The sequence below is a fragment of the Apis mellifera genome, linkage group LG16 (genome assembly GCF_003254395.2).
Source record: "Apis mellifera strain DH4 linkage group LG16, Amel_HAv3.1, whole genome shotgun sequence".
Taxonomy (NCBI): Eukaryota; Metazoa; Arthropoda; class Insecta; order Hymenoptera; family Apidae; genus Apis; species Apis mellifera.
In genome coordinates this window covers 1,280,587-1,305,684 of record NC_037653.1, presented here as the reverse complement: position 1 = coordinate 1,305,684, position 25,098 = coordinate 1,280,587, and the positions used below count along the sequence as shown (strand labels likewise).

General features: G+C 23.4%; 7 protein-coding genes across 16 annotated transcripts; 5 read left to right on the top strand and 2 right to left on the bottom strand.

Annotated features, from left to right (window-relative positions):
- Positions 1-190: 190 nt before the first annotated feature.
- LOC409688 (cleavage stimulation factor subunit 1) lies at positions 191-2,517 on the bottom strand. Its single transcript, XM_006557732.2, has 4 exons — positions 2,135-2,517; positions 1,067-1,967; positions 873-966; positions 191-762 (listed from the first exon to the last, which is right to left on the bottom strand). Exons 1-4 carry the CDS (start codon positions 2,203-2,205, stop codon positions 518-520), a joined length of 1,311 nt encoding a protein of 436 aa, XP_006557795.1. The 5' UTR covers positions 2,206-2,517; the 3' UTR covers positions 191-517.
- Positions 2,393-3,464, top strand: LOC102655617 (ribonuclease P protein subunit p20). Of its 2 annotated transcripts, none has more exons than XM_006557733.3 (3): positions 2,393-2,508; positions 2,992-3,160; positions 3,232-3,378. In XM_006557733.3, exons 1-3 carry the CDS (start codon positions 2,476-2,478, stop codon positions 3,348-3,350), a joined length of 321 nt encoding a protein of 106 aa, XP_006557796.1. In that variant the 5' UTR covers positions 2,393-2,475; the 3' UTR covers positions 3,351-3,378. The 2 variants fall into 2 exon arrangements, with proteins under 2 accessions (XP_006557796.1, XP_016772611.1); XM_016917122.2 differs by having other exon boundaries at positions 2,443-2,655; positions 3,232-3,464.
- On the top strand, positions 3,402-4,008 carry LOC726521 (transmembrane protein 203). Its single transcript, XM_001120800.5, has one exon. It carries the CDS (start codon positions 3,480-3,482, stop codon positions 3,891-3,893), a length of 414 nt encoding a protein of 137 aa, XP_001120800.1. The 5' UTR covers positions 3,402-3,479; the 3' UTR covers positions 3,894-4,008.
- Positions 4,009-4,458: 450 nt separating this feature from the next.
- On the top strand, positions 4,459-7,968 carry LOC412943. Of its 4 annotated transcripts, none has more exons than XM_016917121.2 (9): positions 4,459-4,853; positions 5,076-5,286; positions 5,364-5,574; positions 5,655-5,916; positions 6,001-6,150; positions 6,216-6,791; positions 6,862-7,274; positions 7,414-7,621; positions 7,695-7,834. In XM_016917121.2, exons 1-9 carry the CDS (start codon positions 4,826-4,828, stop codon positions 7,712-7,714), a joined length of 2,079 nt encoding a protein of 692 aa, XP_016772610.1. In that variant the 5' UTR covers positions 4,459-4,825; the 3' UTR covers positions 7,715-7,834. The 4 variants fall into 4 exon arrangements, with proteins under 4 accessions (XP_016772610.1, XP_006557794.1, XP_016772609.1 ...); XM_006557731.3 differs by having other exon boundaries at positions 4,460-4,853; positions 5,148-5,286; positions 7,715-7,968; XM_016917120.2 differs by having other exon boundaries at positions 4,460-4,853; positions 6,862-7,268; positions 7,715-7,968.
- Positions 7,969-10,981: 3,013 nt separating this feature from the next.
- LOC412455 (protein shuttle craft) lies at positions 10,982-16,258 on the bottom strand. Of its 3 annotated transcripts, none has more exons than XM_016917114.2 (10): positions 16,192-16,258; positions 14,221-15,824; positions 13,979-14,152; positions 13,486-13,875; positions 13,121-13,402; positions 12,744-13,034; positions 12,118-12,581; positions 11,472-12,002; positions 11,290-11,396; positions 10,982-11,187 (listed from the first exon to the last, which is right to left on the bottom strand). In XM_016917114.2, the coding sequence occupies exons 2-10, from the start codon at positions 15,692-15,694 to the stop codon at positions 11,085-11,087; spliced, it is 3,816 nt and encodes a 1,271-aa protein (XP_016772603.2). In that variant the 5' UTR covers positions 15,695-15,824; positions 16,192-16,258; the 3' UTR covers positions 10,982-11,084. The 3 variants fall into 3 exon arrangements, with proteins under 3 accessions (XP_016772603.2, XP_006557792.2, XP_026301494.1); XM_006557729.3 differs by having other exon boundaries at positions 15,938-16,206; XM_026445709.1 differs by lacking the exon at positions 16,192-16,258 and having other exon boundaries at positions 14,221-15,838.
- A 49-nt stretch (positions 16,259-16,307) lies between these two features.
- On the top strand, positions 16,308-19,828 carry KAT2A (K(lysine) acetyltransferase 2A). Of its 4 annotated transcripts, XM_006557682.3 has the most exons (6): positions 16,308-16,326; positions 16,627-17,595; positions 17,680-18,240; positions 18,313-19,037; positions 19,139-19,340; positions 19,571-19,828. In XM_006557682.3, the coding sequence occupies exons 2-5, from the start codon at positions 16,634-16,636 to the stop codon at positions 19,324-19,326; spliced, it is 2,436 nt and encodes an 811-aa protein (XP_006557745.2). In that variant the 5' UTR covers positions 16,308-16,326; positions 16,627-16,633; the 3' UTR covers positions 19,327-19,340; positions 19,571-19,828. The 4 variants fall into 4 exon arrangements, with proteins under 4 accessions (XP_006557745.2, XP_016772396.1, XP_026301489.1 ...); XM_016916907.1 differs by lacking the exon at positions 19,571-19,828 and having other exon boundaries at positions 16,309-16,326; positions 19,139-19,450; XM_026445704.1 differs by lacking the exons at positions 16,308-16,326; positions 19,571-19,828 and adding an exon at positions 16,362-16,501 and having other exon boundaries at positions 19,139-19,450.
- Positions 19,829-20,635: 807 nt separating this feature from the next.
- Positions 20,636-23,165, top strand: LOC552637 (actin, clone 403-like). Its single transcript, XM_625012.4, has 4 exons — positions 20,636-20,784; positions 21,151-21,529; positions 22,119-22,354; positions 22,517-23,165. The coding sequence occupies exons 1-4, from the start codon at positions 20,659-20,661 to the stop codon at positions 22,904-22,906; spliced, it is 1,131 nt and encodes a 376-aa protein (XP_625015.1). The 5' UTR covers positions 20,636-20,658; the 3' UTR covers positions 22,907-23,165.
- Positions 23,166-25,098: the final 1,933 nt, after the last annotated feature.

Below are 25,098 nucleotides of genomic sequence, written 5' to 3'. Positions count from 1 at the left end.
TATTTTTGTGATTATTATTGAAATATATTTATAACATAAAATATTTTTTAATTTATTTCTGAATGTAAATATAAAAGATGAAGAATTTTTAATAATTTTTTTATAGTCGATGATTTAATATCCATTGTATTTATACGAATTTACTTATTATAACTAACATTGATAAAGATATACATATAGATATACAAGATATCAAAATAAAGCAATATCTTTTTTTTACTTCAAAAAGTAATGAATACGTACAATGATATAAAATTAGATCATATCAGATTAACATATACGTATAACGAATAAACGTTTATCGCTTCAGGATATAGTAATTGAACATTTGATCATTGAAAAACATAAATGTTGAATGTAGTTTTCTTTTCATACAATTTCTCATACGCCATTATCATTGTTTAATATTTTAAATGATTATCATTTTAATTAATTATCACGATAATTACTTATAGTAAAAAATATTACCAAATATTTTAAATTTTTTTAAGATGGATAATTGCTCTTTAATACCAATTTAATGAGTTGGCATTCTTCTAAACCAAAATCTTGCTCTAAAATCATCGCTGCACGTTAAGAATGCTGGAGCTGTTGGAGAATGAACAATCAGTCTTACTGGACCATTATGTCCTAATGATAATAATTGTTTTCTAGATGCATTTCGAGAGTTCCATGCACATAATGATGTTGTAGCTTCATCAGGAAACATTACATAATCTTCAGTGTGATTAAAAATAGCTTGGGCTTTATGTTCTTGTTTACCTATTAAAAATCATTAATCAATTACAGTACGTAAATTCGTTCTTTTTTTATGATATTAGATTAATATCATTCATATGTATTTTAATATATTTAATGTTTTCATATTTTACCTGTAGTTCCAGCACCTGTATATGCTATTAAACATCTGCTAGTAGACAATTCCCATAATTTAATTAAAGAATCTTTTCCTGATGATAATAAATACTAAAAATAAAATTGCAAGATTAATATTAATTATCTAATTTTTTATATTTTAAATATATCAAATATATATATATATATATATATTTGAAATATTACAAACCTTTCCATTTCTGGTAAATGTCACTGAACATACTTCATAGCCATCATGTGCTTTTACAAAGGTATTTATACATCGATTTGATACACCATCCCATAACTTAATACTTCCATCTTTACCCGCTGAAGCATAAGTTTTTGCATCAGGAGAATATTTAATACTAGTTATTCCAGCAGTATGTTGATGACTTGGTATACTACAGACGAAGCATTGTGCTGTATTAACATCATATAATCTCACTACTGAATGATTAGTTCCAACAACTAAAAAATCACCAGTAGGATGAAAAGATAAACATCGTATTTGATCTGCATCAGTAATAGTTCTGAATGCCTTTTTAACACTAGCTTTACTGAAATCAAATAGCTTAATAGAAAAGTCTCTGCTTCCAGACACAAGAATAGGTTCTCTTGGATGAAATTCTAAACAAGTTACTTCTTCTAAATGATCATAAAGTGTTCTTATAACTGGATGACCACCTGTTTGATCACCTGGTGCCATTTCATCTGGTGCAGATTTAGCTAACATTCTATCCACATCTAAAATTTTAATTGATGCATCTACTGATCCAGTTGCTATTAATTGACCATCTGCAGAAAATGCTCCAGCTCTGCAATTTCCTTTATGAGAGGTTACATAAGCAGTTTCATATTGTGCAGGTTCTGGAGCTTGAGTTTGAGCTTCTGTTTCAAATTCTAAATCTAAGCCAGGCCCCAAAGTATTATCAAAAGTTGATGTGAAGGAAGATAAATTACTTGTATCTTTTTTAGAACGATCAGGTTCATGAGCTAGTCCAATTAACATTAAATGAAGTAAACGATCAGATGGAGGACATGGAGGTTCTGCTTGGATTATATTTGATAATTGCACAGCCAGTGTTTGATGTCCATCATAGAATAGTTGACTAAAATATTTATTGTAAATTATTATCAATTTTCAATATAATCTTAAAAATTAAAAAAACATATTCAAAAATTTTTTAATTTTTGTAATTTAAAAAATCTTTTATTTTCAATATTTCAGAAGATTAAAAGGTAATTAACATATATATAAAAAATAAAAATGTGTAACCTTATCATAAGTCTATAAAGGAGTTCTCTGCTTTTTATAATATTTTTCGGATCCACTTCTGGTTCTTTCATAATGTATGAATTTTGTATTTACAATAAATCAAAGTATGTTACTTCTTTTCAATATAATGCATTAAATTTGTAGATAAAATGCCAATTAATCAAATTTAATATTCGAGGTTATATTTCTTTCGTATAACTAATTTAATAATTTCATTTATCACTGAATTTTTACATATCCAATTTAATAGTTTTTTCTTAATTAATAAAAGATATTTATCAATAAAAGTATTTTTTTAAGAACAAATAGACAATAAAAAATAGTATATAGAACTTGTCAGAATGGCCGATGTGCACGAATGTTACAAATTGAAGGTAAATTTTCTAAGAGAGAAAAATAAGTCCATAGTAAAGCGTAAGAAATTATTATCTTCTGATTATATTATTAAAAAAAGACAACCTTTTGATGCAAAAAGAAAACGCGATAAAGACATATTTATTACTAATAAAACAAACTTTAAGGTAATTTTTGCTATAAGACTATTATAACCTTTATTTTTAATATTGTTAATTGTGTGTTAATAATTTTTATAATAAAACTTCATTTATACAGAATTCATCTTATAGCTTTTTATTATATTATTTACCTATCGAAATGTTATAAACGTGTTAATTTAAATGTTGTAATTTATTCAATTTTTTATTTAATTTTATATTTATATTAAATACATAATTCATAATTCATTATACAATTATTTATTCAAACTAAACAAAATAATAAATTTAAAAATATTTTTTTATTCTCATTAATCTTAATTGATTATTTTTTATTTTCTATAATGCTTAATTTTCTATAAGGCTCAATTGAAAAAGTGTGAAAAATTCTTAAACAATGGCAATTTTGAAATAATTATTCATGGTCTTGGTTCTACCATACAAAAAGCATGCAGCTTGGCCTTACAATTACAGGAAATACATTATGGTAGTATAGAACTAGATATCAAGACATCTACAATATCTATTATTGGTATATAAATATTGTAAAATAATATATTCATAATATTGAATACTATAATAATAATTTTATATTTATTACAGATGATTTTGAACCTCTTGATGATAATGTAGATTACGAAACAATTAATCGAAATAATTCAGCAATACATATTCGTGTTTATAGAAAATTTTCAATAAGTACTCTTAAATATCAAGAATAAAATATAATTTTTCAAAAAATATTGAAGATTTTTTAATAAACATAATTTATTAAATAAAAAAAATTTATAATATAATAAATGAAAACATAAAATCAAATTAATAATTATATCAAATTTAATCCTTTTAAAATGATATTTTCTTTACATGAATTAGTACATTGGCTGGGACTGACAATTTTTGAAATATGGATAAATTTAGTTTCATTAACAATCTTCACTGTGTTATTAGCTCTTAAGTTGGATGATAATTATTTCTTGGGTCATACAGGATGGTGGATAGTATTTTCACCACTTTTTGTTGCAGATGGTTTGAATACTTATTTTTGTGCAATTATTTTCATAAGAATGCATTTGGAAGGAATGACTAAAGCTGCTATTTTAAGAGCATTATGGAGTATTATATTATTACTTTTAATATTTGTGTTTAAATATCTTTTGTGTAAAAAACTATCAGGTCAAAGTCCTTTAGAATATTCAGAAGTTTTAAGTCCTATTTTTATTCTTTTGCAATTAATTGCAGTTAGAGCATGTCAACTTCATTGACTATTGCAGAACATTATTATCTATAAATATAAAATTGCAATAAAATGTTCATTTTAACTATTATGTATGTAAATAATTTATATATATAATATAAATAATTATTATCAAGCTATTCAAATTATTCATTTCTTATTTCATTATTGTTATAAGAATAAATAATAATTATAATATGAATAATAGAATTATATTTAAAAATTTAATTGATAAAAATAATATAAATTTAATATTGTAATAAAGAATGATTCATTTGTACTATTGTCTTTTAATCTATTTAATAATTAATAATATACTATATAAGAATATGAAATAATATAAACAATGTCATTAATAATAAAAATTTGAATTACAATTATTTTTATAATTATTAATATCTTTAGCAAACTTATTTAAGTTTTAAATCAATTTTAATATTTTTAAATTTTAATTAATGAACTATATAAAAAAAATATTTCAATATATAAATTAATAAATAAATTTTTAAAATAAAAAAATAATTTTATAATTTAAAAATAATTTAAATTTGAAAAATGTAAAAAATTGTTAAATAGTAATATACGATTATAATGATAATAATAAGCAATAAGACAGAATTAATTTTATAAATTTAGCAATGTTCTATTTATATTTTAAAGATAAATAATGAACAAGCGTAAAGCTTAGGATGGTCTGAATTCTCCCCCCAATCATCCTTTGTCTAAAATCAATATTTCTAGCGAGAGGGTGAGAGAAACGGATGGAATTGTGTTCGCGAATTAGAGAAGGGATGCTAATCGGACTGCTATAAGTAAAGCCTGTTGCTGCAGTCACATTTCAAAGTTCGTTATTACGATAAGTTGCTCGCTCGAATTAAAAAAAAAATTTGATTGTCCATTATTGCATTTTAAACATTTGAAAAAAGTTAGTGATGTGCTGTGAATATCAATCTAAAGATTATGGATAAGCTGAGTAATTGGACCCGTGGTCAGTTTTTTTTTATATTTTTAATTTTTTTTTATTTAGTGATTCTATAATTTATAGTTTTATATTATTATTTAAAATATACAAATAATTTGCTATAGTAAACATTGAGTTATAATAAAAAAAAATTGCTGATTTTATAATCATTATGTAAAGTTGATAATTTTATAATTATTGTACATATTTTATTAAATAATAATTCAATTATTTTCATTTTACCAATAGGTATGAATATATCATCAACATCACTATCTGGACAAAATTGTATTTCAAATTTATCAACACCTTCAATTTTAGATAAATTATTAATCATTACTCCATCATTGGTATCAATAAATCAAGAATTAAAATGGATTTTTTTTTTACATATGTATGGTTTTGCCTGTCTTTTTTTTGTACTTGCATTTTATACATTTTTATCTATTTTACACTTAAGGTATATATGAAATTATATTTTATTCTAATGATATAACATCACAAAAATATATAAATATTTTATATTTTTTTTAAAAGATCCCTTATATCAAGTCGGCCTTTTATGTCTACAATAAATATGTTTTTATGTATATTTGGAGCATCAAGAGCAGCATGTCTTTTTATAGATCCATACAATCTTAAAGATATTATGCCCAAAATTATTGGATCTATAGTGTGGGATATTGGATTTCCATGTATAACATCTGCTTTTAGTCTTATACAATTGGCATTTTTACAATTAACTCAGGTAATTTTAATGTTATAATAAAAATTAAATATTAATTAAGAATGATTTTATATTAATAAATTTTAATAAATAAATTTTAGCTCAAATTTGGTCCAGAAAAGATTCAGAAAGAATCTTGTCTTAGTTTAATCATAACAGGACATTTTTTTTTCATAATTGCTAGTGATATTGCTCTTATCTCTCACAATTGTTATATGGTAAAATATGTAGTCCAAATAGTGTTCCTTATCTGGAGTATTCTTTTGTATTTAATATTCCTACATGCAGGATATAAGTTAATTCATTTGCTGCAAACTGTACCAAATAGTATGTTAATGAGAGATTCCAATACACATCAGAAAGGTTTGTTTATACATATAAATTATTTTTATTTAAAACTATGGATATAAAGAAGTCATATTAATTCTATATTAAGTATTGTTTTAGGTATTATGCAATTAGCAATGTTAGCTCCTTATAATAATTTGGCATCATCTGTTGCTGCTGCTTTAGTACCTACTTTGTTCAATTCTAAAATTAAAGATGGAGAAATAACAGAATCTGCAACTTTTACAAATGAGAATAAAAATTCTAAAGGTAAAGATAAAAATATACAATCATAAATGTTGAATTTAAAAAATTTTCTTATTTTAATATCATAGATGGAATTACGAAATCTGAAAAAGAAGAACAAATCCTAAAAGATTGTGATAAATCTCCTTGTAAAAGTATGTCATCTCAAGAAGAGAAAACTATTCCTATATCAACAGTACCAGAAGTATATGTTAGACCTCCGACACCTACGCCATCAACAACTAATTTACCTATAATAACAGTATCCAGTCCAAGTCGTAGAAGTTCTGTTGCTAGTAGACAAGATAGTGAAATGTCTAAATCTTCTCGTAGAAATTCAGAATGTAGTGTTAAATTCATAAATGAAGAGGATGGTTTTTCAATCGATAGTCGACGTAATTCTGACTTTAGCCCTAAAAATTCACCTGATATTGATAGAAGACGATCTCCGGATAGAATGTATCGAAGATATTCTGAAAATGTTACACCTTTAGGTAGTATAAGAGATTTAAGACGATGTTCTGATTTTTCACATGAAAAGAATAGAAGTTCTCAATTTGCTGCTAAATTGAAAAGAAATAGCGATTTTGGAAATAGAACACCTAGACGAATGTTACCACCAACTGATCATAAATTGCCAAGAGTAGTAGATTTAAGTCCTACAGGTAGATAAAACTTAAAGCATTGAGTTATATATATATATATATATAAATCCATATTTAAATTACATTTCAGGTTCGAGACGTAATTCAGATGTTAGCAGTTTTATTTCCAGAGCCGAACTACGTAGAAATTCTGATATTTCTTTTCGACGTAATTCGGAATTCGTTCAAGTTAAGCCATTAGATTTAAATCGTCGAAGTAGTGATATTAGCATTAGAAGCTTGAGTAGAAGTCCAACTCATAGTCGTAATATAGTTCCTGAAAAAATAGAAATACATGAAAAATCTGAATCTGATTCGGATCAACCTGATTGTAATGAAAAAGCAGCTCTAATGGCAGAAAAAAGTAAAGATAAAGATAATGATGGAAAATTACGAAAAAAAAATTTATCTTGGAAAAATGAAAAAGAAAAAAAAGATATTGAAGATATAACTGTTGAGACTAATTTGCTTCCTGAAAATATTAAAGTTGACGGAAAAGTTGCGGTATTTCTAATATAATTAGCTTAATTATATTTAAAAAATATATTTAAAAAATTATACTATGTACAATTTACGAAATTTAATATTCTTATTCCAATAAATTTCTATTATATTATTTTAATAATTGAATATTTATTTTCAGAATAATGATTTCACACTTCATTCAATATTAAATCATATTGCATACGTAAATAGAACCAAATCCGATACTCCTTTACATGTGTTAGAAGCAAATACTGCGGCAATTAGAAGATCACAAATTCAAAAAGTATTGAATGTAACATATATAACCGCGATTTTAGGGATCATTTTATGTATTACAGATGTAGCACGTATTTTTGGACCATACGGTAATTTAATATAAAATATATAATTATTATTTAAGTTTATTATATATAATAATAAATAAAAAAATATTTTTAGAAATTTTTTTTTTAATTTAGGACTTTTAGCTGAGACTGTGAAATATGGATCAGAACCAACTATTACACAGTATCCTAAACCATGGCCCTGGTTTATGTTTCAAACTTTTTGCAGAAGTTTAGAATTGATTATGGGTTGGGCAATGGCAAGTATTACCAAGCAACCATCAGTAAGCCCACGACATCAATATTTAAGCAGTTACCCTAATTATAATTTACATATGAAAAGAGGTAATAATCCTTACATTTGAAGCAATATATTACTAAATCAAAAATCAAAGAATTGAAATGCCAAAACAAATATTTTTAAAATATTTTTAAATATTTTTAAAATATTAAATTTTATTTAAATTGTTACTCTACAATTTACAAAAAAATATTTATTATATTATTTTTATAATTATTAAAATCTTTACAATCTTTATGATTAATAAAAAAAACATGAAATATATAATTCTATTATATGAAATATAAAAAATTTTTTTCTTAAATTTAAATTTAATAAAATATAATTAAATAATAATTTTAATTACAAAAAATTAAAAATAATTAAATAATTAATTAAAATATTATTTAAATGAATATAGCAATAGATCAATATACTATTTTAAACTGAATAAATATGTGTTCTAACAAAAATTATATATAAAAGTAAATTTTTAAAAAAATTTTACAAATTTTACAGAAAATATTCTTCTAAAGAATATATTTTATTAATTAAAAAATGTTTCTATTTTTCAAATTAAATTAATTTTTAAATACTTTTAAATTTTTAAATTATTTTGATAATATTTTTAATTTCTTCTTTTTTAAAACAAAGATAAAATGTTTTATATCAAAATAGAATAATAGTATCTTTACAAAAGAATTAAACTTTCCTAAAAAAAATAAAACCTAAAATCTGTATATAAAAAAATATTGTAATAGTAGATAAACCACTCATAAGTAAAAAATTTTTACTCTATGTCTACTGCACCAATTGATAAACAATAATAATATCAATTCAACTTTGAAGTGCCCTACTACTAAATGTTCAAAAAATCTTTATAATTAATATGTAATTGATATGTAATTAATCTCTCTACAAATGCAAATTGTAACAGTGTTGTGATCCTACATGTGATATACAATTTGTGTCTAGAATAGGAGGCCATTTTACGCTTATGTAAGTGTCAAGTTACAATATAACAATATAACAAACTACCTTATGAGATAAGAGACTGGATTTCATTACTAGTTTGTAAAAATGTTATTTGTTATTTAATTTTTCATAAATCCTTGTGTATAAGAATATTAAGTTTTTTTAAAATAATTTTTATGATCTGACAATTGTTGGAAAATTATTCATTACTTTTATATTAAAATTATAAATATTTTATATTAATATATTTTTATATTCTTATATAATAATATCAATTACTGTAAAATATTGAAATTATTTGTCAAAATGATATAATTTCATCATTTTAATAAAAATAGTACTTTTGTATATTTTGTATACTGATATATGTGAGAAACAGAAAGAGAGAGAATGTGTGTAATTTATACATATGAAATTTTAATATGTGAAATATTATATTAAGTCAGAAGATTTTCATCATATATTAAAATGATTATTTTTTTAATGTTATTTACATTATTAAAATTTAGATTTGAAGAATTAAATATATTCAAATTATTAATATCATATTATCATGAAAAAAATGCATAAAATATAATGTAAATAATTATACTTACACAAGCATGAAATGTCTCACTATTTGTTTAGGAAAAACATAGATAAATGTTTAATGTGCCAAATACTTGTGTTATCAATATAAAATGTTTACAAAGATTAATTTATATAAATTAATCTTTTAAAATTATTCATATAAATTAATATTTATATACACTTCAATGTACGTACAATAACAAATAATATTTTAATTGAATTGATGAATACTGTTTGAGATGATAGTATACAATAAACTACTATTTTTATCAATGAATGTCAGATTATTAAATAAAAAATTGTCATACAAAATTAAATGAATAATTACATAATAATAAAAATTTAAGATAATTTAAATACAATGTAGAGATTACTTCTTTATAAACTATTTCTCTGAAAATTTTATGAAATGTAATAAATATTATATATGTATTTAGATAAAATCAAATTGTATCTTTATTAAAATTTAAATGATCTACAAAAATAAAAAATTAGAATAAAAAAAAAAATAAAAAAATTTCAATAAAATTATTTAAGTTATATATATTTCTCTTTAATTAATAATATTCAAATCAAATATAGCAATAATTTTCATCAAAAATCCTTTTCCTTAGATTTTAAATAAATCCTTATTATATAATTTTTGATAACAATAAAATTATATTCATAGTATCATTATAAAATTATTGCAATAATTAATTTGTATATACTAACTTTTTCCCCAAAAAATTATAAACAAAAATAAGAATCATTAATCAGAAAATATTTTTCTTTTTTATGTTTATATTTTCTATATATTTCAATAATCTTAAAAATAAATGAGTAAAAATTATAAGCAATTTAGATTAATTTTTTTTTAATCATTATTTTATAAAAATATATATATATATTTTATTATACTTTTCTTGTAATTATTAAAATATTTTTTTATAACAATATTAAAAATTAATGATTATTAAATTTAATGAGAATGAAAAACTGTATTATTAAATTAAAATAATTTTTATTATAACAATTTTATTTTATTTTTTAATATTTATAACTCTGTAATTTACTTTGATTCTATACATTTTAATACTTAGTAGAAATCATTTGTATTATCGTCATAGCAATGTTATGTTTCAGTAAATTATCATAAAAATTTCTCTTTGCAAAAAAATAGTAGAAATGAAATAGAAAAACAAATAACAATTCTATTTTACAATACAATAAAATACCCATCATTTGTTCTCTCATTGCTTCCATTCAAATTAGATTTTTTCCAATAGTTTTTTCTTGCTGAAAATAGCTAATGAGACAATACTATATAATTACCAAAGTATTTTTTATTTATGTTTTGTAAATAATTTTATTTTTTATTTTTAAAAAGAAAAAAGAAAAAGTTACATTTAGTTATATTTAATTTGATAATTTGTTTTTGAACTTCTTCTATCTTTTGATAGAAGATGATAATATACATAGAAGGAAATAAAAAGTCGCACAAATTCGCATTTCTCATAAATTGAACAGCATTAATTTAAACAATAATATTATAATAATGTTATATATTTTTATAAAGAATAAATGTTATTAAAATGTTTAATTAATCAATTATATATTTAACAACACATTTTTATCTAATATGACATTAATTGCATCACTTATATTACTTACATTTTACATAATACAGAGATAGTAATCTTAACCTTGATAATCAAAATAATCTATTTCTGGTTCTGATGTTTTTATGCTTGATGGTGTGTCTGGTTTTTGAGTTTTTTTTGCAGGCAGTGATAATATTGTTCTGAAAAAGAAGAAAGTAATTAGAAGATTATGATATGATATTTTAATATTTATAATACTCATTTATTTAATTTTTGTTTTAAATAACATATATATTACTTACTTCACAGATCCATCAGTTTTTGTAGTATTTAACATTGGACCTGGAACTTTTCTTTGACCATTTTCTCGTTGTACAATTTCTAATAAACTATAACTAGGTAACCAACACTATAATTATAAAATCAGGAAATTAATTTGTGAAATTAATATAATTTTATGGTTTAAATATTATAAAGAAATTACTTTATCTTTTACAGCAGTTGCAACAACATTTCTTTTTGGCTCCTGATCATATGCCTGACTTTCGCAACCAAAATGTTCACAAGACTCATGAATGAAATGACGTTTATCTTTATTCATGCTGTCAAAAGAATAACTGCGTGATTTTTGTTTAGAAATCTTTGCTAATTGAACCAACTCTGTTAATTTTTCATGAACCATTTGACAAAAATGCGGATCTTTCTTAGCCCATTGTTTCATAAAATCACTATATCTAGGCATTAATTTTCCACTTAAATCTGGATTTATAATTTGTAAACCTAATGCCAATCTTCTATTCCGTTCTATTATTTTACATTCATCATTACATTCTAAAGTTTTTAACTGATTTTGTTTCTTTACTCCTTGACCAAATACTTCTTCTAAATTAATAGAATGACCTAGTTGCATATCAGCCATTTTACTAGCTAATATACTACTTGCTATTCTTTGATATTCTTTAGAATTTTCGGCACAAACACGAAACATAGTTCTATGTCCACATTGACATGTCACCTGTAGAAAATGATTTTTATCAATATATCAATTTTATAATATATAAAAATTCATTATATTTTAGCATACAAATAAATAATAAATCTTTTTTTTTTAAACAAATTTAAATAATTACCTTAACCATTTCCTTACAAGGTGTATCTGGACATTTACCCTCATGACATGGAGCAGCACAAATATGTCCACACATTTCTCTTAAAGTAGTGCAAGGCTGAGAACACTGTTGTCCTGGTTTTTCACATGGTCCAGGATGACAAATAGTAATACATTTATGTCGACCACAAGATATGGGTTTATTACATGATAAACCACATGAAATTTCATTAACATGACATGGCACAGCTTTTCGTAATTCGTGTTTACCATGACACCATCTTTGAGTGAGAACAGTACAAGGTGGGCAAGTTATTTCACTATGACAATTATGCAATACTTCATGTCCACAAGAATGCTGGCGAGAACAAGGTTTATCACATACAGGTCTTCGTGTTCCACATGGAACAGGAGGATATATCACTGAAGATCCACATTCACAATATAATTCATCAAAACTACTACGCCAGCAAGGTTGACATCTCCCTATATTAAAATATATTATATTACTTTAATTTTTTATACACAATAATAGTTCAAAGTTGACTTAATAATATATATCAATCTATTATATATTATTTTTTCTTTTCATTACAAACTATTTTAAACTTTTTTAATTAATTGTGAAATTTGTCTATAATTTAATACCTTTATGACACCTTTGTTCACATTTATGTCTACCACAACTTAAAGTTTTAGAACAAATTAATGGACAAATATGTTCTATTTCTATACAACATAATTGATTACATTTGTGCTTGCCACAAGATCTTTTCTTTATACATTTTTTTTCACATCTTGCATCATCAGCTTTTGATATTAAATCTTTACAAGCTATTTCTCTATCCATATTTCCGCAACGACATTTAACGTCTGTAGATAAATCACAAACAGGACAATCTCCTTCATGACATCTTGCTTTACATTTATGAGGATTATCTACAAATAATATATTACAATTTCTTATAATTTTCTTATCTTAATAATATGAAATATGTATAGTATTTCTAATTTAAACTACTTACTAGGTTGTCCACACTTTAAATTTTTCGAACATATTTTTTCACATACAGGAATTGGATCTAAACAACTTTGTCTTTTATCTGTTAATGGTGTTTGTCCACAACAGCAAGTTGTAATTTTCTCAGGAATTAAAGAACAAGATTCACAAGCATCTGCATGACATAATTTTGTACAAGTATGATTGCCGCATTCTAATAATTTACCACAAACTGTTTCACAAGAATATGTAAGCGAAATATTATTTTCACAAGTTATTTCTCTTGTATTTTTACCACAAAAACATTCTGAAAATTAAATTTATCATCAGAATTAAATGTTTAGTTTAATTAATTTTAATTAATATTAAATTACAGTTAAAAAAACATACTTTGTGTTATTGTTTCTTCACAATTTGCACATTCTCCATGATGACATTTCTTTTGACATTTATGTCTGCCACAATTTAAATTCTTATCACATATGGAATCACACAATAATAATTTATGAACACTACATTGCACTGTTTGCAAAGTTTTACCACAGCCACAATATTTTGCTACCATTGCAGTGCATTGTGGACAAGATCCTGGATGACATAAAAGAGTGCATTTATGAGGACAATTATTTTTTGACAACATTCTACCACAAATTTCACCACAGGAATGTGCAACATCTCTACGATTCCATTCAGGTGCTTTTGTTTTACCACAAAAACAAAAGTAATCTTCAGGAATTATTAAATTAACATTTTGACATGCTGGGCATCTCCATCCATTTTCTATAGCAATATAAACAATTATTTATAATTGTATTCATATTAATTATTTATAGTTATTTATGTATAATTATTATATTATTAATTATAATTATTAATTAATTACCAGCTTGCGATGATTTTGCCCATTTTTTAATACATTTTAAGTGTAGAACATGATAGCAATTAGAACATGACCAAATATAATCATTTTGTTTAATATATTCACAACATACTAAACATTCCAATTGCCCTCTATTCAGCTGCTCTGTTAATCTTTCTCTTTGACTTGCATCATCATCTATATAACAAAATAATTATGTTAAAAGCATAATATATAATATATTAAAGTTTAATTTATATACATACCAATTGGTGATCTTTTATTTTGTCCTCGTTTTTGGATATTATTTCTTTCACTAATTTCTCTTTTATTTCGCCAATGTTCATTTCCTTTTTCTTTATTTCCAAATACATAATGTTTATTTTTATCTTTTTCTTTAAAAATTTCCATTTTACTTTCTTTATTATGTTCTTTAAATCCACTATATCCTTGGTAATTATGTCTTTTTTCTTTTACTTCCTTTGTTTCTAATCCAGTTTCCTCACTAAAATTTTCTTTATATTCATTATATTCTCCATTGTTACATATTTGGCTTTTTACTTTAAATTTATCTTCTTTATAATAATTTTCTCTACTATATCCTTGATATTGAAATTGCTTTTCTTTATAATTTTCCTCTCTATTATATCTATCATTATATTTTCTTATACTTTTGTGATTATTATAAGTTTGTTTTAAGCCAGAATTATAGTAAGTTAATTCCTTAATTAGATTATTAGATTGTGATATATCATTAGACTGTATATTATCAGCAATAATAGATCTTTCATCATTGTCTTCATTTGATAAATTTTTATTTTTATTTATATTTAAAGATGATTCTCTTTCTCTTTTACTTAAATTTGTAATAGAATCTTTTTTACTATTACAAGCATCATTGTTATTCATTGTACGTTTATCTGATGCATCTTCATTTACATATTTTGAATTTATTTGAGATTTTCCTGAATAATATTTGTTGGTAAAGTATTTATTACCTAGAAATTTATAAGGTGTCTTCATTTGTTGTGGATAAGAATTGGTATTTGTATTTCTTTTATAACATTGATCTTGTTGTCCTTCTTTAGGTTTATAATTAGAACTTCTTTTGTTATTATATTTTTTTTCATGTCTATTTGCATTACAAAAGAAATATTTATTTGATTTTTTGTTATTTTCTTTAATACAAACATCTGAATCATTAATAGATTTTGTATTTAATAATTCATTATTTTTCTTTCTATCATCATCTTCTTTATTATTTGGTACAAATTCTTGTGCCATAACATGTAATTTTGAATGATTTGTTATGTTACTTGAAGTCTTTTTAATTCTTTTTATAGAATCATGTTTTATCTTATTCTTTAATAAATCATAATCAGAATTCCAATTGTTTTCATATATATAACATTGCTGAGAATCGACATTTGGAAAATATTCTTGATTATTTAATACTTCTGTATTACTTACAGAATTTGTTACATGATCATGATAAGTGGTTGTGGTCAATAAATTTGACATGACATTTGTATTTGATTGATAGAAAGTATTTGGATTATTTTGTTCAAATATAGGTTCATTTTGTACATAAAACTCGTGATTAGGTTGTAAATAATCATTATTTATATTATTAGGAAATAATGTCCAGTTTCTTGTTGTAGTTCCAGAAACATTCTGATCGGGATAAACGTAACAATTTTGATCATCTGGTCCTGAGTAAGAACCATCCCAAGTAGCCATAATTTTTCTAATCAGTATATTTATGAAATATTTTCTTCGTTATAATTTATTATACAATAAATATAACAACAATACAGTTATACTTATAAATCTCTTTTGATACAATATTGAACTGACACGCAATCAAAACCTAAATATGATCAACTTATTATTCTAAAAATTTTATAAACTTAAATTATTTATATTTTAAAATAAAATATAATGTGTACTATGAATATTTGATAATTATGATATAATAAGTACCTTAAGAATTCTGCAAAAAATAATATAAGATAAGACCGATATTGTAAGACGAAAAGGTACGAAAACGTTTTTACTCGTGACTTATCGAGCACGAATCATATAATCAAAACATGTAATTAAAATTTCATAGAAATTGCATATTCGAACAATTAAATCAAATTGTAATTGTGTTAAATAATATTTAGAAGATTTAGAATATTTTATAACAAAAAAATTTACATATTACATTTAACATAAAAGTTAATTGTACTTACAATCAGAGATCTTTAGAACCTTGTTAGATATTGAATGAACGAGAGAATTAATTTACTATTTGTGGGATAGATGGCACTATGGCATCATATTCAATTTAATTTACTACGATTCTTAATCTTTTATACTTATTTATGGTAATATAAATAAATATTGAAAATCATATATTATACTATAAATATATCACCAATTTTATAAAATTTTTCTTTAATTATACATATAATATTATGTTAGTGTTAATTTATTCAAAAATAGTATTATACTATTAATCTTCTAAATATATTTACAAGGTTATTCTTGTAGTTTATTCTTGTAAGTTTCCTGCATTATTATATTTTTAGATTTTTAATTTTATATATTATAAAAATTTATGTATTATAAATAATTATGTATTTTCTTAAATAAATTTTAAATTATTTTTCTTATTTTTTATTTAGCAAAAATATGACAACAGAAGAAGGAAATCGTAACTTAACATTACAATCATTAGAAGAAAATGGTGTAACTAGTACATCACAACATGCAGGAAATAGTAGAGAACCAAATACTGCCAGATCTCAGGAACAAAGTAGCCGACAAAATAATCTGCAAAGAATACAACAAAGAAAGCAACAAATGTTAAATTTACCACAAATGAAAAAAATATTAAAAATTGCAACATATAGTGTATGTAAAGTTGATGATTGCAAGTGTATTGGATGGAAGAATTCTCAAATAATAACTAAATCTAAAAATGATTCACAACAACCTGTTATAAATTTTTTTGATCCTTGTAAAAGTTGTAAACATGTTTTAGAAAATCACGTTTCACATTTAACTAATCAATCAGAAGAAGAAATCAATAAATTATTATGTATGGTCATAGATGCTGATAATATTTTTCTAGGATTACAAAAAGAAGAAGATCCTGATACAAAAAAGGTTTATTTCTATTTATATAAACTTTTGAGAAAATGTATACAATCTATGACTAAACCTGTAATAGAAGGTCCTTTAGGACAACCACCTTTTGAACGACCTAGTATTGCAAAAGCAGTAATGAATTTTGTTGCTTACAAATATGGTCATTTACCACAAAGAGATATGCAAGCTATGTGTGATATGGCAAAGATGTTTTTACATTGCTTAAATCATTGGAACTTTGATCCTCTTAGTGCTAGGAGAGGTACAATCAGTGCAGAGGAAGCTCCTGCATATAAAATCAATCATACTCGTTGGCTTGTGTTCTGTCATATACCGGCATTTTGTGACTCATTACCTCATTATGATACATCTCTAGTTTTTGGACGAACATTTGTTCAGGCTGTTTTTAAGCCTGTTTCTAGACAATTATTAGATAAATGTCATAGTGAGCGAGATAAATTGGCACCAGAAAAAAGAGTAATAGTATTAACACATTTTCCTAAGTATATAAAACTTTTCATTTTTGTTTCATATTATTTCATTAATTAATGCAGCATATAATATATTTATTTGATTTAATTTTTTAGATTCTTATCAATGTTAGAAACAGAAATTTATTCTGATAATTCACCAATTTGGGATCCTGATTATAAACAAATACCTCCTACTTATTTACAATCTGCTTTGGAATCAAAAGCAAATCAAACAAGAAGAACAGGTGAATTTGAAAAAGTCACTGTTCCACCAAATGATAAAGATAATTATACAACAATTAATATAAGTCCTGGTATAAAAAAGATTCACGAAAAAAGATCACATTCTGAAGGTCGTTCAGATGTAAAAAGAAGAAAAAATGAAGAAATTTTTGAAGATTTATCAGAAGAAACAGTTGCTGAAATTGTTGCAACCATTAATGATCCTAATTATATGTGTGGACCTGATGCAGTATTTCCACCAAATCCTCCACGAGATGAAACTGCTAAAATTGAAGAAAGCAGAAAGATTATAGAATTTCATGTAGTTGGAAACAGTTTAACACAACCAGTTTCTAAGCAATCAATGCTTTTGTTAATTGGATTACATAATGTATTTAGCCATCAATTACCTAAAATGCCAAAAGAATATATATCTCAATTAGTTTTTGACCCGTTAGTATATTATATAATAGAATAAGTATATTTTTTTATTACATTTTTTTATAATATTTTCTTTATTTATAGAAAGCATAAAACATTAGTCCTAATAAAAGATGGTCGACCAATTGGTGGTATCTGTTTTCGAATGTTTCCCACTCAAGGTTTTACAGAAATAGTATTTTGTGCTCTTACCAGTGAAGAACAAGTTAAAGGCTATGGTACACACTTAATGAACATGCTTAAAGATTATCATACAAAAAATAATATATTACATTTTCTTACATTTGCGGATGAATTTGCAATTGGATATTTCAAAAAACAAGGATTTAGTAAAGATATAAAATTATCTCGATCGATATATCAAGGATATATTAAGGATTATGAGGGTGCAACATTAATGCATTGTGAATTAAATGCAAAAATTATATATACTGAATTCACGACTGTTATACGAAAACAAAAAGAAATTATTAAAAAGCTAATTCATCAAAGACAACAGGAAATACAAAAAGTCCATCCTGGTTTAACATGTTTCAAAGAAGGTGTTAGAGGAATTCCAGTAGAGTCTATTCCTGGTATTTGTGAAACTGGTTGGAAAAATTATGCTCAGACAAGAACAAGAGGAGTGGCTAAAGGAACTCAAGGACCAGAACCAATGGAAGCATGCTTAGATATCACAGATTCTTTATATAATGCATTAAAAAATGTTTTAAATAGTGTAAAAAACCACAGTACAGCATGGCCATTTTTAAAGCCTGTGGATAAAAATGATGTGCCAGATTATTATGATCATATTATATATCCAATGGGTAAATATAATGAGAATTCAAATTATTATTAATCATTATTAATAATAAAAATAAATAATAAAAATGAAATTTTTAATAATTTATATTTTTATATTTTTCAGATCTCAAAACTATGACTGAACGATTAAAAGCTAGATATTATGTTACAAGAAGATTATTTATTGCAGATATGACAAGAATTTTTACTAATTGTCGTTTATATAACACTCCTGATACTGAATATTATCGATGTGCTAATGCTTTAGAAAAATATTTCCAAACAAGAATGAAAGAAATTGGATATCTTTAGGATAAATAAAAAATGTAGATTAAAACTAAATAATCATAGCTATAATTTCATTTGTAAATATAGTAATTTAAAATTAGTTAATTCGACAAAGAATTTTTAAAAGAATAAGAAAAATGACAAAAAATAAATTTATTTATTTATTTACCTATACAATGTCTATCTTTGAAATGAATTAAAAATATTTATATTTAATATTTGCAATTTATAATAAATTTAATATTATATTCTTTTATCATTTTTACAGTCCAAAAGAAACGATTAAAAATAGAATATACAACTAATTCAAATTAGATACTTAATTTCACGGCCTAATTATGAGGATTAGTCGAACAGTTAATTAAGGAATGTAATACACCGATTATAACGAGATTCTGCATAGCGATTATTCTATGGAACAGTGAATCTCTAAAATGCGTTAATTCTGGAAGACTTAGTAAACTGAAATTTCCATTTTCTATAAATATAATTAACTAAAATAAAATAAAATTAAAATAAAAATAAACATTTATGTATATAAAACATTTTTTTTAAATACAATTAAAAATTTATATACAAAGAAGAAAAATTTTTTTCTTTCTTTAATAAATTTTCTATGTATAGACTTTATTTAATTTTGTAATTCTTCACATATATATTTAATAAAATAGAAGGTGGTTTTCACTTTCATTGATAAATTGTAATTTACTACTTGTTCATGAATACAAATGGAGTAATCTAAATTATTTTAGTTAACAAAATTTAACATTGCTAAAAAGACGCGGAAATACCTTGTATGCTCTACTTCTTATAAAGTCTGTATGAACTTTAGTAACAATCTTAATTGGCATGTAAAAAAACTAATAAAAAACCAATTAAATTCTATCATAAAGTATTTATTTCAACTTTTATATTAAATATTACTGTTATATGTCAGAAATATTGCATTATTAATAAAATTATTATTCAAATTTTAAATTAAATTATATTAACAAATTTATTATCAATAAAAATATAAATAATAAAATAAATGATAACATTTAGATTTAAATATCAATGATATTTATTGAGAATTATAGAAATGCAATGTACGAAAATTACCTCATTACATTAACTTGTACATATACTAATTCATTGAAGTGTTAGAAACTATTTAATATATAGGCATGAATGCATAGAGGTAGTATAAAAAGAGGGGGTATCAATATAAAGGAGCTCCATTCTTCAGCAGAAACAATATTAAAGAAGTTAATGTACTGTCGAGATAGTGCAAAATCTAGTCAAAAAAGCCTTTTCCTATTTTTGGCAACCAACTTTAATCTTTTTGTATACAAGTAAAATAATTTTTTATTTAAAATGTGTGATGACGACGTAGCAGCTTTAGTAGTAGATAATGGATCAGGCATGTGTAAGGCAGGATTTGCAGGAGATGATGCTCCACGTGCTGTATTCCCTTCTATTGTTGGAAGACCTAGATATCAGGTAAAATTTATAATTAATGATTAATAATTAATAAATTTAATTATTCATTAATTTATTTATATAAAATATTAATTTAATTTTATTCATTTTTCTGAAAATTAACAAGAATTTATCAAGTTCATAAATAATTTTTCTTTGTATATATATAATTATAAAATAATTGCATTTTTATCATAATTTATAATTAAAAATATTTTTAATATTATCAAATTATACAATTTTTAAATTTTAAAAATTCGATATAATAAAAATTCAATATTTAAATTTATAAAAAATTTACAAGGAAAAATTAATATTTATTATTTTTTTTTTAATTTGAAAAATTAAATATTTTTATTCTGAAAACAATAAAAATAATTATAATAGGGAATTATGGTTGGTATGGGACAAAAGGATAGTTATGTGGGAGATGAAGCACAAAGTAAAAGAGGTGTTTTAACAGTTAAATATCCAATTGAACATGGTATTGTAACAAATTGGGATGATATGGAAAAAATATGGCATCATACATTCTATAATGAGTTAAGGATTGCTCCGGAAGAACACCCCGTTCTTCTGACTGAAGCTCCTTTGAATCCTAAAGCTAATCGAGAGAAGATGACACAAATTATGTTTGAAACTTTTAATTCTCCAGCAATGTATGTCGCCATACAAGCTGTTTTATCGCTTTACGCTTCAGGACGCACTACAGGCATTGTTCTAGATAGCGGAGATGGAGTTTCACACACAGTACCAATTTACGAGGGTACGTGCCGTTTTATTTACCATTTCAATCAAAAAATTATTTTTTTCGAATCACATTCTTTTGTTTAAAATTCATATAATTTATATTATAAGATTAATACTTTTTACTAATATAGTACATAATTTTTATTGTAAATTTTTATATTAATTTACTTTCCTTTATGATATTAAAAAAATTATGATTATTTTTGTTACAAAAATTATATATTTTTATAATTAACATCGTGTAACTTTTTATCGCAACTTATAGAGATATTTTTACATACTACACGAAAATATTATTCTTTATTTTTTTTATTTGAAATATTTAATCATCCAAATTTTATTCAATTTTTATTTTTTAATTTAAATAAAAATTGAGAAAAAATTGAGAAAAAAATTTATCTTATTTACAAATATAGTAAACATTTTTCTTACAAATTTTTTGTTAAAATATTGCAATATAAAAATTATTTTTTTAATGATTATTTTAAAGTTTAATATTTCTATCAAAATTCTTGTAAATTTTTATACAATTTTTTTGTTTAAAGAATGAATACATACATTAATCTTATCATTTCAAATACAATGAAAAATTCTATTTGATCCAGGATATGCATTGCCGCATGCAATTTTACGTATGGATTTGGCTGGTCGTGATTTAACGGATTATCTTATGAAAATTCTAACGGAAAGAGGATATTCTTTTACCACTACCGCAGAGCGTGAAATCGTTCGAGATATTAAAGAAAAATTGTGTTATGTGGCTTTGGACTTTCAGCAAGAAATGGCTACGGCTGCTGGTTCAAGTGCTTTGGAAAAAAGCTATGAATTACCAGATGGTCAGGTAATTTTAACTTATACATCATTCATGATTTTTCCCCCATCTATCTACGTTTATAATAAATTTATTATACAATTAAAAATATATATTTAAAAATTAAGTATTTTTTGATATAACTTCTAAAAATGTTCTTTAAATTGGCGAATTAATTAAGATTAATTTTAGGTGATCACTATCGGAAACGAACGTTTCCGTTGCCCAGAAGCAATGTTTCAGCCAAGCTTCCTCGGCATGGAATCATGCGGGATACATGAAACAACTTATAATTCAATTATGAAATGCGATGTTGATATTCGTAAGGATTTGTATGCGAATTCAGTTCTATCGGGCGGTACCACCATGTATCCGGGTATTGCGGACAGGATGCAAAAGGAAATAACGGCACTGGCTCCATCCACAATGAAAATCAAGATAATCGCGCCTCCGGAAAGGAAATACTCGGTCTGGATCGGTGGTTCGATCTTGGCCAGCTTAAGTACGTTCCAGCAAATGTGGATCTCGAAACAAGAGTACGACGAGTCGGGACCATCCATTGTACACAGAAAGTGTTTTTAATTTTTCTTTTTTCCTTTTTTGCTACGATTTGAAAAGAAATTTCATCATATCTGATTAAAAAAATTATCAATATCAATATCGTGTCGTAATGAAATTTTGATTTATGTACAAAGTTATACATCACAATGTGCGCCATCTGACATTTATTAAAAATTAAGATCTGTTTTTAAGGATAATTAATCTTTAACATTTGTCGAGATGTTTTTGTACGAAATAATTTTATTTATTTTATATTTCTTATCTCTAAATTATAATTTTTATTAGATACAGGTCATTTCATAAATATTTCATAAATCGTACTTTTTTTTTTTTTTTTATCTCTTTTACTCTGTTTATTTTTACCATTTTATATTACATTGTTTTATTTAAAAACAAACAGATTCGCGTATATGTACATGATTGAAATATATTTAGAATGCAAATGTTTCTTTGATTCTATAATAGCTGAAAATTATATTGTTACATATTATATATATATATATATATATTATAATAAAATTTCAGATTCTTAAAAAAATGATCTGTTATTTATGAAACGACCTGTATACAGAACAATAATATCTGTACTATGATATAATATATTTATATATAGTACACGATATAATAAATATATTTTGCAAAACGCGCATACACTCACTCATGCCCTTATGTAATTGATTCATTTATTTTGATAGCTTAATACTATAAAAAAATAAAAAATAAAAAAAGTTGTCTAGTTCAAAAAAGAAATTTTTATTATCGTAATAAGATTAGTTTATAAAATTTATGGAATTTCTAAAAATTTTACGCTTGTTATATATCCAACATAATAAAGTTATAAAAAAATATATTTCTTAGTTATTTAATTACTTAACTTATTACAATTCTTATCTTTAAAAAATGCATCATATATATCAAGTTTACTTTATCTATACAAATGCATAAAATGCGTAATCATCGAAAACTGCGATTTTGAAAAATTATTACGCTGAACTAAACAACTTCTTTTTTATAACTTTTCTCTGTTTTAGAAGAGACGGAAGTGTGTTTATGATCAAAATAAATGAATCATTTTATATACATGTACATTGATCCTATTAAAATCACATACATTTTACATGTACTTGCGTGCGTACGATATGTAGTACATATACATATATACACACACAAAATAAGGAAAACATATATATATATATATATATATATATATATATATATGTATACATATATATGTATATACACATGTACAATGTATACTGTCACAATCTCGTTAATTCGAATTATATCACAAAGTTTTGAAATACTTTATGCAATTTTTTATATTATTTTTATATTTATTATAACAAGAAGGACGTAAAATTTAACATTAAATTTTTTCTCATAATTATAGTTCAAATAATTAAAAAAAAAAAAAGAATTTATATTATCTCAAATAATAATTTATAAAAGAAACATTTGATAATTATATATAAATTTTTTGTTTCTATGAAAATATAATACATATATGTATGTTTTATGATAGAAAATTATATTATTTTACATCTTTGGTATATCTAAATAAACTTCCAATACATAAAATCGAATTAACGAGAACATAACGTAAAGAATTCTATGCTAATGTCCTTAAAATATTTAAAAGATGCTACAAGTGCTTATTCTGTTTATTGTAAACAAAATATGATCATTTAATATCTATTTATCAGTAGTACACACTACTATAAATAAAATAGTAAATAAAAATCCTATGTTTAATTGGAAAGATGTTTTTTCTTTATTTACAAGTTATAATTGCTATATTCACCGTATTTTAACGTCGAGCATTTCGCTTTATGAAATACTGACATTTTTTATGGACGGTTGAATTGAGTACCTCGTCGCTTGTCATGTATCAAATAAAATAATATAATTAAATATTTACATAAATAAAAACTTAATCCATTTCATTTAAAATTTTTTTTTTTAAATTATAAGTGAATATAAGTAGCTGAATTTAGAAAAAAAAATAAAATAAAAAATATTAAGAAAACAGTAATTTAGAAATTATTATCTATAGTAAATAATGAATGTTAATAATTTAATTAATAATAAATTTGATAATATCAAGTAACTACTTCATAATTAAAAAATTAAATTAATTTTAATATTTCCAATTTAATATTGTAACCCCTTTCCTTTTGTTTTAATTAAAAAATAAATAATTTATTGTTTTAAGA